The 17,044-nt window shown below is 45.0% G+C and overlaps 1 protein-coding gene across 1 annotated transcript in view; it reads right to left on the bottom strand.

The window, feature by feature from the left end:
• The window catches only part of SMP1 (Pre-mRNA splicing Prp18-interacting factor), a 53,128-nt gene that overhangs the window by 19,132 nt on the left and 16,952 nt on the right, over positions 1-17,044 (bottom strand). Inside the window, exons 6-8 of the mRNA XM_087397522.1 lie at positions 8,475-8,774; positions 7,855-8,071; positions 7,648-7,751 (exon numbers count right to left, since the gene is read on the bottom strand). Of these exons, the coding sequence (XP_087253648.1) occupies positions 7,648-7,751; positions 7,855-8,071; positions 8,475-8,774 (621 nt within the window). The remainder of the gene's footprint in view (positions 1-7,647; positions 7,752-7,854; positions 8,072-8,474; positions 8,775-17,044) is intronic.

A 17,044-nucleotide genomic window follows, 5' to 3' on the forward strand; every position in this document is an offset into this window, starting at 1 on the left:
TCTACCACCTCACACAGAACTAGCTGAGCAACACCCTCCTTCATAGCAACTGACAAGCCTCCACTCATAAGTGTAATGATATCCAGCTCCCTTACATCATCAGGTTCCTTCAACAGTGAAGACAACTGACTCTCTTCCTCTGATGAGATGCTCTCTTCCTCTGTCTCACTCAAAAAATCTATCTCTTCATCTGTCACTGTCTCCTCAAGTTCCTCTTCCAATTCCAGTCGACAGCTCATCACATAATCTGGTACTCTCCTTGCATCAGCTGAACTTCCTTCTCCTCCATCCATAGCGTCTCCGCTGTTATTTTGACCTCTGCTTCTTCCCGCAGTCTCCACCCAATTTAGGCTGAATGTTTTCATCAGCTCCACAGCTTCATGCAATTCCTTTCTCAGGGAATCATCCTGCATAGGAATAGACACCGGCTCTCTCTCTACATATGCCTTGATCATTTCTGGCCTACTGACCAGGGTTTTAGGCTCCTCTTGCATACCAAGCTGCCTCAGTCTCTTGACCTTCCATTCTTTCTCTCTAGCCACTCTGACTGCATCCTCAAAACTATCAATATTCTTCATCTCCACCTTCAGACGGAGTGAAGGCTCCAGACCAGCCACAAACCGGTCTCTCTTTATCATTTGCGGGGGTACTTCAGGAATTAAAGCCTCACACCATAGACTCCACAGTCTACCAAACTCCATCAGATACTGATCCACATCCTGACTATCCTTTTGCTGAATTTTGCACAACTCCTTCCATACTTCATTAGGGCACCTGGATTGTGCAAACCGTGCAAGAAAAGCTGCTCTCACCACTGTATATTCCGGATTTTGCTGCTGAGGATGAACAGTCTTGAAGGCAGCCACTTGAGTCTGCAACCATGCTTTTGCATCTCCCTGCAAACAATAATTCAAGATCTGAAACAAAATCTCAGGGGTTGCCCTATCCTTCATCAGTGCTGTAAATTCCATCTTTTCCAAGAATCTCACTGCATTCTCATATGGCATCCCCCAAAACTCTGGAAAGTCCTCTGCCATCCTCACAATCTTTCAACTGTCACACACCCTGGCTTTCTCAACCACAACAAAACTCGAAGGCAACAAAACAAATACACTACTGAAGAAGCTCACTCTGCATCTGAAGAGCATTCTTTTTCCTACGGGCAAGCACTTTCAAAGCTCTCTGCACTCTAGCTCGGAGTCGGATCACACGCAGCTGGACTTCAATACATCTGTCCTTCCTGTGACCACATTTTCCACACCACTCACACTGTATCACTCTCATGTGTGGATTTCTCCCCATTGCTTGCAACACGTCTCAGAACACCTGCTCCTCCAATCTTGTAAACTGAAGTGAACTCCTCCGTGGAGGCACCAAAACGTGGATGGACAAAAAGAGTAGAGCCTAACCCGCCTTCACAGCCACCCTCATCCACGTTTAAAACACACGAACAACACAATCACAAAGCAAAAGGCATCCATTCAATATCATTGTCTCTACATATACCTTCAGATACAACTCACACTCTGGCCTCACTTCCTCGGAAGCCAAGGAAACTAAAAAAGAACCTAGTGGACCACACAGCCCAACACAAGCTCCTACTGATGACTGAGCTCAAGCTCACAAGGCCCTCAAATTCTCTAAAAAACAAGCTTCCCTTACAAAGCATACCAACTCATGGCCCTCTTGTATCCAAGGTATTGATCCAAGCCTCTATGGTTGAGACCCTCTCCCATTCGAAAGCTCCCGACAGCCATTGCTTCAGCTCAACTATTAAGCATCATTCGAGATAGCCTTTATCTCTATCTCCCTGCATATCTCTTCCCTGCTCACTGAATTCACCTTCCGTCTCAGCTCATGTGTTCTCTTTTGGGATCTTCACCCTCTAAACTCCTCGACTTCTGCTCCTCCTACAAGCTCACATACCTCTCCTGCTCTCTCGTAGCCCTTCCACTCTCAAAAGCTTCCACATCTGTCACCTCATGTTTACCGAACCTACTTCCTCCCTTAGACCTTCCGCTTCTGCGAGCTTCCACATCCGTCACACACAATAGTCTTCACCGTAGCTTTCATTGCTCACAAAACTCTCCTCATCACCCACAACAAATCGAGATGCCAACTTCTCAAGAACCCATCACCGACCGTCCATCAAGGATCATGGACCCTTTCTCCTCTCCAATCCAATCCTCTGGTCTGTAATTGTATCGCCTCTCTAGTCGCTCACTCCATGCACAGATTGCATCTCTACAAGCACCACTTCCCTTCATCGCCCATCTCCTTTCACACGACGATAGCTACTCTATGGCTTCACTCTTGTTCATAGAGCTTACGGACTTTAAATTGCATAGTAGAGACGCTTCACCCATTCAAGCATCTTCCAGCAAGACGACCTCTCATGACGATAGCTGCTCATAGTCCCTCCGCTGCTCTCAGAGCACCCACAACGCTTTGGTCCCCAGCAATCCATAATCAAGATCCCTTCTCTGTCGAAAGCCTCCCTCCCTTAGCCGAATTCCAGAGCCCTATTGACACTGAAGGTATTCCCTGACTTCACGTACTCCTTGCCCCATCCTTCCCAGACCACATTCGAGCCCTCGGCCCTCCGTGTAGGATCTTCGTGCCATCTTCATAGTTCCATCCTCGCGTATCACCAGCTCACCCTCTCCTTCTGTGTTCCCTCATTCTATTTCTGCATCCCGCTCCCCAAGCTCTTTCTCCCATCCACCTTCATTCCCTTCACTCCTTTGCTCTTCTAAGCTCGTCCTAGCCCGTCATCTGGTCTCCCGCCGCCCACCGTCTTCTCAGCCTCCAGCTTCCCCCGCTAGACCATCGGATACTCCTCCTTCCTCCCCCTGCGCCTCGTTTGCCGTCGGCTTCATCCTGAAGAGCCTCTTCTACTCCACCGAGCACTACAAGCCTCTCCTGTTCACCACGGAGCCAACACTCTGTCTTTGTTGCACACAAGCCTCCCTACGCCTTCCGCTCTCCAGCTCCCTGAAACTCTCCACACACCTCATTCAGCAACCTCTCTCCAGATCATAGCGACCACAGTCCGGTTGATTAGCTTCCACAGTCTTCCCCATGTTCACGGAGCTCCCCCATGGGTCATGATCTCCTTCCGAAATTCTCCTGCAAGCTGTCATCTCCGAGCATGTGACTTCCTGCCAGCTCGTTGACGAGAAGCCTCCTTTCTTTTTCACGTAGCATGCATGGCCTCCTTTGATTATAGCCACGTCATGCATTTCCTTTTTCACCACTCTTCCCCCTTCCCTTTAACTATACCAAGGCTCTTAATGCCCATATGGTTCTAGTTAGGCACTCACTCACTTGCATGCCACCAACACTTAGCATTTAGTTCATGGCCTCATACAGAGAGGACTCGGGACAACCATGAAAGGCGTATGCCATCCCACAACAAAACCCCGTCATGTTGGGGTAAAGGCACATTGCCAACCCTTCATTAAAAGATAGGACACCTATGACTGTCTTAAGACAGTCATAGGGCAAACCTAATCCTAATAAAACATAAGTGAGTTTGTGGTGTGGCTCACATTGGACTTCACACCCGCACTAGAGTGTCTCACTCTCACTCTCTTGCTCTCTTCCACTCCACTCTTCTTTCCCCCTATCAACTGGTATCAGAGCCTCCTTTTCCCTTGCCTCCTCTCCCTAGCTTCCTCTCCCTAGCCTAACCTTTTCCGTACGGACGTACGGACCGTACCGTACGACCGTACTTCGTCCGTACAGTCGTACGGACGGACTGCGACAGCGCAGCAGCACAGTGCGCAGGCGGCGCAGCAGTGCAGAGTGTGGTAGCGGGCGTGGTCACGGGCATGGTCACAGGCGTGGTCGCAGATCGTGGGCTGTACAGCAGCTACATAGCTGCAGGGCGGAGCTGCATCAAGCAGCTATACAGCTGCCTGCAGGTGCATTTCGCGCGCAGGGCGGCGCACTTCGTACACAGGGCAGCAGCAGATCTGCGGGCAGCAAGGCGGCGCATCGCGCAGGTGCAGGCCTCTTTCGTGCGCCGTACATCTGTACGGCCGTACAGTTGTACGGTGGCCGTACGTCCGTACTGCCGTACTGCCATACCTACAGGGAGCTGTTTTTTCGTTTTTTGTGCAGCAGGGAGGTACATTTTTCGGCTTTTTCGGGAGCTGTGTCAGGGACTTTCGACAGGAAGACATCGTTTTTTTTGGATCTGCGTCAGAGGAGTACATTTCTCCTTGGATTTGTACCCTGCACAGGTACAGCAGGTACATCTGTACCCTGCACAGGTACACAGGTACTAAAGTACAGCAGGTCCAGCCTTTTTTTTTTGGGGAAAGAAAGAGAGGAGAAAGAGCATTCTGCTCTTCATTTCTCTTGATTCAAGGTCATTTTTCAGTTCACAAAAACTGTCTTATCTTGAAAGTACAGCCAGTACTTTCATTCATCTCGTGCTTGAGGTGAAGGAACCACAGTGCGTGGTTGATTGCACAGTTATTCTGTTCTGGGAATGTAATGCCTTGATTTTGCAAGAGGACATATGCTTTTACTGGGTTGAATCTCAGTTTTCAGGTGAGCAGATCATAGGGCTTTTGCACGGAAGGTGATGCATTGTATGCCTTGAGGCAGTGTGGTGCCAGAGAGCACACTTTTGTCTTGATTTCCGCAGTGTCGAGGTGACATTTACTTGCAGGTCACATTTCTTGTGCAACACTCAGAGAACTTCAGTTGAGCCACGCTTGGCCAGGGCGCATCGAGTTTACTCGGTCCCTAACTGTCCATCGTTGACAGTGCTCAAAAGGTTCCTCATTGAGTGTTTGTACGTTGGGATCTGTGTATGTCATTTCTACACAGGGCAGTATATGCATTACACTGGTGGATATTTTTTGTCAGAGAGATTTTCATGTTGCATGCTACCTCAGTGTTGAGGTGTTCTCCACTTGATTCAGTTGTCAGATCAAGGGGCTTTTGCCCAAACTTTGTTTGACAGCACTTGGGATACTGACAGAGATCTTCAAATGCATTTTCTCCCCTTGGTATAAGGGTGATTGCTTGGGATTTATCCCATTTTCTGTTGCAGGCTTTGTAACAGGCTGAAGGATCATTTACTTTTTTTTTGGATGTTAGTCAAGTGGTTTCTGCAATTTAACTCAGTGCAAGACCTCATCTGAGGTGGGAGAAGTGATCAGTACAGTCAGTACAGCAGTGTTTACAGCAGTGTTGGTGATTTTGTCAGATGATTATGCACTGTCAAGCACTTGTTGAGCAGCAGCAGTCTGAAATTACTGTTCTTTTATGCCTCTTTGAGCTCAGAACAGTGTGTCAGAAGGTACAGTTTTTGCAGGGTCATTTACTGTTTTGCTGCAGATTTTACTGACAGTCAAAACAGCACCATTGAGAGTGCTTCTGGCTCTTGAATAGAGCATTTTTTTTTCTGAGAAATCAGAACTTTTATTCAGTCTTTTTACTTCCAGGGTGTCAGGTACTTTCCTCATCTGATATGGCATCAGGGGGAAGTGATGCTTCTATTCTGAACATAAAGAAACTGGAAGGAGCACACAACTATCCATTATGGGCAGAACAATGCTTGAATGTACTTCTGTTAAAGAAGATTGCTAAGCCCATAAGGGTGAAGGGTGTCAAGCCATCTGATATGTCAGCTGATGACTGGGAAGAGCTTGACTTGTCCGCGAGGGCAGCTATCATGCTCACTATTTCAGACACTCTTGTGTTCAATGTACAGGCTGAAAAGACCTCTTATGGTCTATGGCAAAGACTAGAAGAATTATATGCCCAAAAGAGCTCAGCCAGTAAGGTTTATTGGCTGAAGAAGCTGGTTGATCTTCGCATGAAGGAAGGTACAGCTATGACCTCACACTTGAGTGAGTTCAATGCTATCTTTACACAGCTGATTGCACAGGGGTTGAACCTTGATGAGGAGTTCAAGGCTACTTTCTTGCTGTGTACCCTCCCCGAGAGTTGGGACACTTTCAAGACCACCTTGTCAAACTCGAATGCCACTCTTATTTATGCTGATGTAGAGAGCTCTCTCCTTATGGAGGAGATGAGCAGGAAGAATAATGCGGGCAGCAAGTCTTCAAATGCTTTGCAGGTACAGGACAGAGGTAGGACTCAGCAGAAGGGGAGATCTGCTAGTAAGTCCAAATCCCGCAGTCAGTCCCGTGGCAAAAAGGACATTGAATGCTTTTATTGTGGCAAGAAGGGACATGTGAAGTCGAAGTGCTTCAAGTTCATACGGGATCAGAAAGCCAAGAAGGCTGAAACAAAGGATGCAGGAAATGCAAGCAAAGGCAAAGGCAAGGCCAAGGCAGATGACTTGGATGCAGTGAATGTTGCAGCAGAGGACAGTGACAGTGACATACATGATGTTTTATGCTCTTCTGCTGTAATAACACATGCTTTGGTTATTGATGGCCATGACATGCACACCTGGCTCTTGGATTCAGGTGCCTCTTTTCATGTTACTCCTCATAGGGAGTGGTTTACTTCCTACACAGGTACTCATGGAGTTGTTCATCTTGGGAACAACTATGCATGTCAGATTGCAGGGATTGGCAATATACAGATAGTATTTCCTGATGGACGCACATTCATGCTTGATGGTGTCCGCCATGTGCCGCAAATCAAGAAAAATCTGATTAGCACTGGCTTATTGGATGACAGTAGTTACCACACCACATTTGGGGATTCCAAATGGGTGATTACTGATGGCCAGACTGTAGTGGCTGAGGGTTTTAAGAGTGATACCTTGTACCCTCTTAATGTTTCCAGTGTGGGTAATCATGTTGTTGCCATAACCGAGCTGCCAAAGGTTTCATTGTGGCATAGCCGGTTGGGACACATGTCTGTTAAAGGAATGCAAGAACTGTCACGTTTGGGTTATCTGCCGCCTCTCTCTTTTTCAGATTTGCCTACTTGTGATCATTGTATTTTTGGCAAGCATTCTGTGACTCCTCATAAGAGGAGATCTCCCCAGAATAGAGCACCACTTGATCTAGTGCACACTGATTTGTGTGAGATGCCACAGTTATCACTGGTATCCGAGCCACGATTGGCTTGAGAACCGAGAAGCACACGGCGTGTTGAGCCAACACACAAAGAGGAGGATTATGGGGCTGTTCAGAGGTGTCTAAACTCTCATTCAAGCTACAACTGCTTGTGAAGTCTAACCGATTTCATTTTAGTCTCTCCCAAATGAGCATCTAAATCTAGCTGATAGGGCAATGCACCATTTAAGATAGAAAGAATTATCGCAATACCAATTGGAATATGTAGCATGGAGTAGATGCCCGACATAGCTCAATGCATACAGATAACTTTACACTTATAACTTTATGCAGCTTAAGGCAAGGATCTCTTATTTGACTACCGTGGGCATTAATAATAATCTAGCAATCGCAAAACATTCAACTACATATGCATTTGTTGATGCCAGCGAAAAGGGTTTCCCTTTCATAGGACTTCAAAAGAGCATATATCTAGATGAATCCAGAAACATGCCCAAACTCATCCTTAAAAACACAGGACTTCAAAATAGCAACCCACTCAAACTATATAAGCTTAATACTTAATTTGTCTCATGCCTTCCTACCTCTTTTAGTGGAAAAATGTAAGAACATATGAAGACACTGTATTTACCTTTTTCAGAGACTCCTTTAAAAGCTTTGTATCCAGAACAATATCATCGGGAACCTCATTACCCCATGCAGCCAAATTCTTATCTTCACGGATAATATTTTTTTCTGCATCAAGTATGCAGACTAGTGACTCGTGAGACAAAGTCCAAAAATATACAAGTACGTGGATTGAAATATACAAAGAATTGAAACTGGAAAGAACAAATACCTGGAGCGTTTTCTTTGCGCACCATATTTGCACGCATTAGTTCACCTGCAGCTTCAGCTGCTTCAATGCCAGCTAAACCAGTACAATAACTGTTTCTTATCATCTGCTTGCAACACTTGTAGCCCCACTGGTTGTCCTTCCACCAGGATCCCCATACACTAGTATGATTATTGATGAAGACATCTTCTTCATACTTGCTTTTGGGGACAGCTTTCTCCTGCATATCATGATCATTAATATATCAAGATACAAAATGAAACCACTAGAAATGACATTTTCAACATAAGATGCTTATATTCTACCACAAGCATCCTACAAAAAGGAGGCACAACCTTAACATGTCAAAGCTGACCATACGCATAACATAACACCAGGACATCATCCAATCTTACAAAATAGCTAAGACAATAATGACACAAAGAGCAGAAGGAAAGCATCCATGCAGTTTGCTTTTTACAAAAATTATTTGTACAAAAGACTAACAGCTGCAAATTTGGGATTCGAATTGCACAATACCCCAGAAAAGAGAGATGGAAACTTGAATGTTATGCAGAGAATTGCACAAAAGACAAAAACAACTTCATACATAGTAAACTAACATAACTCTTACTGCAACTCACCTGACCCTTGATTATCCGACCTGCTCTATCATACTCCACTTGTCTCTCTGTCTGTCCAAGTAATAGTTCCATGGGAGGCATGTCCTCAGAAGCGGCATTCCCATATTTCTTCATGATATCTTCTTTCATGTGCCCTTTTAATTTTTCCTTCTTGACCTTGAATTCCTTATACAACAACTCTGCCTGTGAAGGTGCCGCCTGCATATGGATGTCCTGACCTTTCTCATATGCCTCCCAAGCATGAATGTTCAGTTGTTTGAATTCCTGTGCTTGTCCATTGGTCCTGTTACAGTTATCTCCCTGCAGTACAGCAAATAAAATTCAAACCTCTCTCTCTCTCTCTCTCTCTCTCTCTCTCTCTCTGAGGGAGTACAGGGTGGCACAGACAAGGGGCTAAATGGATGGAACAGTGAAAATACCAGCTGTGAATATCCCAAAAAATTGAGACGAAATCAGAAACCTGGTCATGCGGAAAATGCTACAGAAGCTATGGCAAGACCCAGGGACTTCTAAGAAGAAATCAACCAAATGGACAAGTATGAAATGCAGGACTATCTCAGGAAGGACCAGCTCTCATGAACTAGAGGTGGAGAAGGGCAGGTGGACAAGACTTAGAACCCCCGGAATGCAAGACTCAGTAAAATCCGTCCCACAAGGGAGATTTCATTCATTGCCAAGCGTACGCACTCATCAGAGAAAAATACAGCAGCAATGCCACCAGCCTGAAAACCCACCTGAGGATGCAGGGCCCAGCAGCTAGGCGCCTACATAAAGGAAATCCTAGGACACTGCAACAAAGTCCTCAACAGTGCGCAGCAGTTAGCTAACTATATGCTTGCAGCATAGCATAGCATGGCAGTGATACACAAAGTCTCAGAGTTTTGGATGTAACAAACCACTATCGTTTTGATACTGGTCAAAAGTCAAATCACTTTAATACAACCATATCATCTCTCTCTCTCTCTCTCTCTCTCTCTCTCTCTCTCTCTCTCTCTCTCGTTAGCTAACTACATGCTTGCAGCATAGCATGGCAGTGATACATAACGTTTTCTCCGAGTTTTAGATGTAACAAACCACTATTGTTTTGATACTGGTCAAAAGTCAAATCACTTTAATACAACCATATCATCTCGCTCTCTCTCTCTCTCTCTCTCTCTCTCTCTCTCTCAATTTCTTATATCTATGATGCAAACAGTGACTGCCAGACATGGACCCCAGGATTTGCCAGGGAGAACTGGGAAAGGATAGAGATGTGCAAAAGAGATCGCAGAGGAATCAGAATCAATGTATACGCCCCTACCCCATCCTACTAGTTAAAATAGGTGTGCTACCCTTGGAAGGCAATCACTCTGCCAATTTATCCAATACCTTGACATGGTGACCAACATGAATGCAGTAGATTGCCACGTAAGGCCACTGGAAGCAGCTACACACAAGGGGATACATATATCTAGATGAATCCAGGAACATGCCCAAACTCATCCTCTAAAAAAAGAACACTGTGTGCAGTTTCAATCTCATGATAGTCACTCATAACGTTGAAAACTATAAACTCCATCACGCATAGCAGGGACCAACTACTATGACATCCCCACATCATCATCAGCGCCCAACGGTGGGTGTAGACCATAGTCTAGACATATGCTCTCACACATACAAATCCACATACCCACACACACAAAGGTCTTCATACTGAGTTTCTGTCAGCACTCCTGAAGCACATGCTGCAAATCTTGTAGACAAAGAGTGGCCAGATCTGTAAAATCTGGACAAGTTCAGGCAGGGAGAACATGCAAATTCTGCCAGAGAGGAGACATCAAGGCTCAGCACATCAAGGATGAGCACCAGATACTTTCAATATATAGTATATCAGGCATTCTAATCAGGAACACAACATAGAGACTCCTGACACTCAAAAAACTGCATAGTTCGGACAGCAAAAGCATTGGGATCATACATAAAGGAGCTTATGGAATAATAGCAGAACAGCCCTAGACATGGCCAGAATGGTTATGGATGCAAGCACCTAATCTGAAATCGTAGTCTGTTACCCATAATTTTTATGCAATCAAGCAATCTTATTTTCTGTCCAGTAGATCCTGTTGGATCTGCAGCAACATTAATAAAATCAAATCCTCCCTCCCTCCCTCCCTCAGGAAAATTCTGCCAGAGAGGAGACATCAAGGCTCAGCACATCAAGGATGAGCACCAGATACTTTCAGTATATAGTATATCAGGCATTCTAATCAGGAACACAACATAGAGACTCCTGACACTCAAAAAACTGCCTAGTTCGGACAGCAAAAGCATTGGGATCATACATAAAGGAGCTTATGGAATAATAGCAGAACAGCCCTAGACATGGCCAGAATGGTTATGGATGCAAGCACCTAATCTGAAATCGTAGTCTGTTACCCATAATTTTTATGCAATCAAGCAACCTTATTTTCTGTCCAGTAGATCCTGTTGGATCTGCAGCAACATTAATAAAATCAAATCCTCTCTCTCTCTCTCTCTCTCTCTCTCTCTCTCTCTCTCTCTCTCGGCCAGCAGCTAGCAGGCCCCCCCCCTGCTTCACGACACCCTCCAGCCTCTCCAGCCTGCTTCGCGACCCCCTCCAGCGCCTCTGGTCTCCTCAGCCACACCTAACAGCAGCAAACCCCTAACAGCAGCAAAACACCTCCCCCCTCTGTCGCAGCACCCCCTTCATCAGATTGCCTGCTGAACAGGCCCCCTACCTGCTCTTACCTCCACCCAACACCCATAGAGGCTGCCTATAGCCCCTCCTAGCCCTGTCACCAGCCCAGGACCGGCAAAAAAAATCAAGAAAATCGACAGCTGAGGCAAGAAAAGGCAGAAGAGGCTACCCCAAACAGTCAATAATTACAAAGCAACACTGAGGCAAACAAGGAGAGATGGGAAAACATACCAGCAGGCCTGGAAATCACCCGGGGACAGCAAAAATATGAGATATCTCTTCTTTCTTGTAGATTTCTGCAAACTGGCAGCAAACAGTGGATTGCAACTATGCCTACACGAGGATGTGTGGAGGACAAATGGGGGAAACAAGCCTGTAACAAATCCTAGATTTACTATATTTAGAAAATGTGCTAAGGAATAGAAAGCAGACTGAAATAGCAGAGAACAAGGAATAATTGTATTGCTTGAGTGTCTGTAGTGTAGCTGTAGTGTGTCATCCATACAATTGGGCCTCTCTTATATAGAGAGTGAAGAGTCACACATGAAAAGGTGTGTACTCCAAAGTGTATGTGCATGAAGAGGTGTGTACCCCTTGTGAAGGGTGTGACCCTTGATGAGAGGGTACATTACAATAGGAGTGTCTCTTCAATAGAATGTCTCTTGTGAAGGGCTGTGCCTCATAGGAAGTGTCCCATCGAAAGGGCATACCCTTCCACAAGTGTCCATTCATCAAACCATCCATAAGTCTAGATATAGAGAAAGGAATACGTCACAGATCGTGACATCCCCTCCCAGTCAAAATAAGACCCTGGTGGAGATAATGAACTGATGTAGAAAATATCACGGTAAATTCTGAAAATACTGCTGTAAAATGTCAGGGTACTACTGTAAGTCTTCATCAGATTGCCAAGTAGCGTCGGAGTCGTCCAGATCTCGCCAAAGATCAAGGAATTCTGTGATAGTCGATGTCGATTCTCTCGCTGTCGATGGTCCAAAATACGCTCAGGAATAAGGAGAACATAATCGTCTTCGCTTTCTGGGACATAATCACCTGCAAGAGGAACTGCTTCATCGCCTGGAATGTACGTCTTTAGCCAAGAAATATGAAATGTTGGATGGATTTTACCCCATGATGGTGGTAATTCCAATTTGTAACTTAAAGGTGAATTTTTCTTGATGATCCAGAAAGGTCCATAGTATCTTGTTCACAACTTAGGAAACACAGACTTAACCGTCTTATAGAGAGCGATGTGGGGCTACAAATAATAGCACCATGTCACCAGTGTCAAATTCCAGGTGACGTCTATGTTTAATGGCAAACCGTTGATACCGCTCTTGCGCTTTTCGCATATGATCGCTGACTTGGAGTAGAATGTCTTGCATTTCTTAACCAATTGATCGGCTCGGGCCACTCGATGTTGAAGTACAAAATTCGTTGGTACAATCGGACTGTGTCCATAAGCTACTTGGAATAGAGTCATGCTGATGGCACTATGGAAAGAGTTATTATAAGCAAACTCAAGGAGTGGTAGATACTCTTCCCAAGCTGCTAGGCGTGACTGAAAATAATGTCGAAGCATTTCTTCCAGAACTTGGTTGACTCTTTTAGTCTGACCATTTGATTCTGGGTGGTAGGCTGAACTAAACAGTAGAGTTGTACCCAAAGATTCGAACAGCGAAATCTAAAAGTGACTGGTAAACTTAGGATCTCTGTCGGATATGATATTCTTGGGCAATCTATGGTGTCGGAAGATGTGTTGCATGAAGAGTTTGGCCATGTCCGGAACCTGTGCACTGCTTTTGCAAGCAACAAAGTGTGCCATTTTGGACAATCGATCAGCAATTATCATAATCTGAGTGTTACCTCTAAAGGATCGTGGTAGTGTTGTAATGAAATCCATGGAAATACTTTCCCACCTTTCAGTTGGAACTGGAAGAGGCTGAAGCAGTCCTGCTGGAAGTCGTCGGCTTGCTTTCATTTGTTCACAAGATAAGCAAGATGTAACCATTTTGATGACGTCGCTTTTCATCTGAGGCCAGTAGTATGTTGCACTGAGTAATCTATAAGTCTTGTTGATGCCTGGATGGGCAGCATAAGGAATGACATGATGCTCTTTTAACAAAAGACGTCGCACATCCTTGTCATGTGGTACACAGACGCGATCTTGATAATACAGAAGGTCGTCCGTATAAGAATAGCATGAGAAAATCTTCTATTAGTCGAAGGTTGATCTTTTGAAAGAACTTGTACTGCTGTGCCGAAGTCTTTATCATTGAAATACTTCCCTTTGAATGAATTCGGAACATCCACAGATAATGTAGAGATTACCATAGCTGATGCTAGAGTTAACCTGCTGAGAGCATCTGCAACTACATTGCGCGTAGTCCTGGAATGTACTCAATGGTCATGTGAAAGTTGGCCAGAAACTCAACCCAACGTGCTTGTCGAGCGTTCATGACTGGCTGAGTAAAGATATACTTTAGAGAGTGATGGTCTGTCTTGACCACCGAGTCGGCTCCCATGAGATAATGTTTCCAAGAGCGATAAGCATGTACAACAGCAAGAAACTCCTTATCATAAACCGGGTATCGGGTTTGGATATCAGAATGTTTATGGCTGTCAAAAGCAATAACTCTGCCTTCTTGCATCAAGACTGCTCCTGTAGCGATGTCGGAAGCGTCGGTCATGACCTCAAATGGAAGGTTTGGGTCAGCAATAGCCATAACTGATGTGGTAGTGAGTGCTTGCTTGAGTTGTTGGAAACTATACTCTGTTTCGGGAAGCCATTGAAAAACTGCTGTGCTTTTCAATAATTCGGACATAGGAGCTGCGATTTCGGAAAACTGATAGACCTTTGTATGCTAGAAGTTTGCCAATCCGAGAGCAGACATCATGAACATTCTTAGGAGTAGGCCAGTTTCGGATTACCTCGACCTTCTTGGAATCCACAGAGATGCCTTGAGCTAAAATAACATGTCCCAAATATTCAAGTTGGGTCTTGAAGAACTCACTCTTCTCAATGTTGATGTAGAGAGAATTTGCGCAGAGAACTTCAAAAAACTTGGTGAAGATGTTGTTTGTGCTCATGTAGGGATCTGCTGAAAACGAGAATGTCATCGAGGTAAACGACGACAAACTTATCGAGGAAAGGCCTAAAGATGTCATTCATTAGTGTCATGAATGTGGCCAGGGCATTGTTTAACCCAAAAGGCATGACCAAACATTCATAGTGTCCATACTTTGTTCGAAAAGCTGTCTTATACTCATCGCCTTCTCGTATGCGAATTTGATGATAACCTAAACGAAGATCAATCTTTGAGAATTGTGTTGCATGCAGAAGTTGATCAAAGAGGTCATCGATGCGAGGCAATGGATACTTGGTTTTGATAGTGAGCTTCTTGAGGACTCGGTAGTCGATGCAGAGGCGCATTGACTTATTCTTTTTTTCCACAAGTAGTACAGGAGATCCGAAAGGGCTGCGACTGGACCGAATGTGACCTTTGTCGAGTAGTTCGATCACCTGTCTTTGGATTTCTTCATTTTAAGTGTAAGAAACCCGATAAGGAGGTTTCGACGATGGATTACTGCCGGGAATAAGTTCGATTGGTGATCCAATGGTCATCGAGGTGATAATTGCTTTGGCAATTCTTGTGGAAAAACATCCAGGTAGGGCTGGAAAAAAGGTTGGTTGAGGTATTCAGGAGGATCCTTTGTTGGTGTCTCCTCCACTGCCGTAACGAACAGAAGTGAAGTCTTTACTTGGCGTTTACGAACCCACTTCTTTACTTGTAGGGCAGAGGCAACTGGGTTGAAAGAAAGTCCCTAGAACCAGTTAGCTCAAAAAGTTTTCCCTGGTGGACAAACTGGATAGTATGATTGCGAAAACTGATTAATGGATCGTAGTTGTAGAGCCACTGTTGTCCAAGTATGACATCGTACCGAGAAAGAGACATGATGTCGAAGTTCAACTTGTCCGTATAATGTTGGATGCGAAAAGACAAGTTTTTGATCCTAGTGTTGCACAAGAAGGTAGTTCCATTTGCGAGTTCAATATGATAGTCCATGAGACTAGGATTGGTGGTCAACCGAAGTTTGTCGACCATAGAACTAGCTAAGAAGTTATGAGAGCAGCCACTGTCGATGAGGATAGTGACACAAAGTACTAGAGTGGCCAGGAAAGGTTCGGGGTTGCTGGCAAGGCTCAGGTGGATGGTATTTGCCATTCAAACAGCTTTGCCTTTCTTGTCTTGTGATGTGGTAGCATCTTCTGTTTGGGAAGTGCTAGGTTCCATATTGGAATTTTGCTTTGGTCGCTTGGGACAATCGAACCATCTATGGTCGCCTGTACAGATGATACAAAGTCCTTTTGTGCTAGAGTTGTTCTTCTTGTCAGTGGCCGCACCTTTATGTTGGGGATGACGGTAATGACTTTGTGAAGAAGAAGAGGCACGATCCTTGGAGGAGTGCTTATGTTGGAATCCAACATATGATTTCTGAGACTTATGGGGATCTTGAGACTGTCGTTAACCTTGATTACCCGAGTTTTTTAAACCTGGGGTTATCTTGAGGGCGAGCACCTTTGGTCATAGTAGAGTTCTGTGTTCGATGAGCACTCTGCTTCCCTGTGTTTTGAAAATCTGTAATGCGCTCTGCGTAAGCAATAGCGCCAGCTGTGGTGGTGATGTTTGCTTTAAGGACATCAATGCGTAACTAGGGATTTAGGCCTGAGATGAAAGCATGAAGGCGATCATCCTCAGTAAACCATCAATCTCCAGCACCAATGTGGTAAACTGAGAGATGTAGGAAGACAGTAAGTCCGCATTGGCAGGTATGAACTGCTTACGGAGCACGTGTTCAAAATGTTCCCATGTTAACACACTTTTACCGTCCTTTAAGCATCTTTGCCACCATAGGAAAGCTGTATCCTTGAGGAGGGAGGCTGCCAAGGCAATCTTTTTGCCTTCAGAGAGGTCAACTATATCAAAGTACATGCCCAATTTTGCGAGCCATTGGTCAACTGTTCGGCGATTGCGTTGACCAGTGTAGGCTTCCGGAAGTTTGATGTCAAGTCTTTTAGTTGTGGAAGCCTGGATTAAACGGTAGAGGGCACGGAATTCAGTGTTTTCTACCTCTAGTGGTAATGAGTCCACATAGTCGTCTGGTTGCATCACGTCATCTTCTGTATGTGTAATACTGCGAGAATCTTGGAGTTGTTGGACTTTCTGGACCAAGTTGGAGATGATGTCCTGAAGCTCGAAAATTTGAAGTTGAAGTAGTGCTTCACCTTGTAAGTTGACTTCAGGGGTCTTTTTTGGACTTGAGTCGCTTATTTTCGGAGAGGCTGCACGCAAGCGTTGCGACATATCTGAGGTCCCCGTGAGAAAAGCACGAACCTGCGCTCTAGTTTGTACCATTCATGGAAGAAGATTCAGGCTGCTCCCTTGTTAGAAAAGACCCAACAGAGGGTACACGCAACGGAAATAATGCCCAGGAGCTCACACAGTGTGCGGTGTGGGTGTGGAATCACAAACTTCTTTACTTATGTGCATTCAATAGGTGTGCAGACTCATCAATAGACAATGTACCAAACCAGATAGAGAAACCACCAAATAATATATTTCCGTCCACAACTATGGACACAATACAAAAGAGACAGATCCAGAGTCCCACCAATGGTGTGGTCCTCTGATCTTACCACAAAAGTCCTCCTCCTATCTGTTGACTATCTCTAGACTAGAGTCCGCGTGCTCCACCTCGAGCGTGAGTAGACTTTCCGTCTAGAATGATCTTCTCCACCTTGCTGTCTGGAAACCAGTCTAGGTGGGCAGCTTCCTGTTAGCTAAGTCTGCAGCACAAGGTACTACTTTCT

Source organism: Dipteris shenzhenensis, chromosome 26 (genome assembly GCF_047967505.1).
Source record: "Dipteris shenzhenensis isolate YYH24624 ecotype China chromosome 26, Dip_SZ_1.0, whole genome shotgun sequence".
Taxonomy (NCBI): Eukaryota; Viridiplantae; Streptophyta; class Polypodiopsida; order Gleicheniales; family Dipteridaceae; genus Dipteris; species Dipteris shenzhenensis.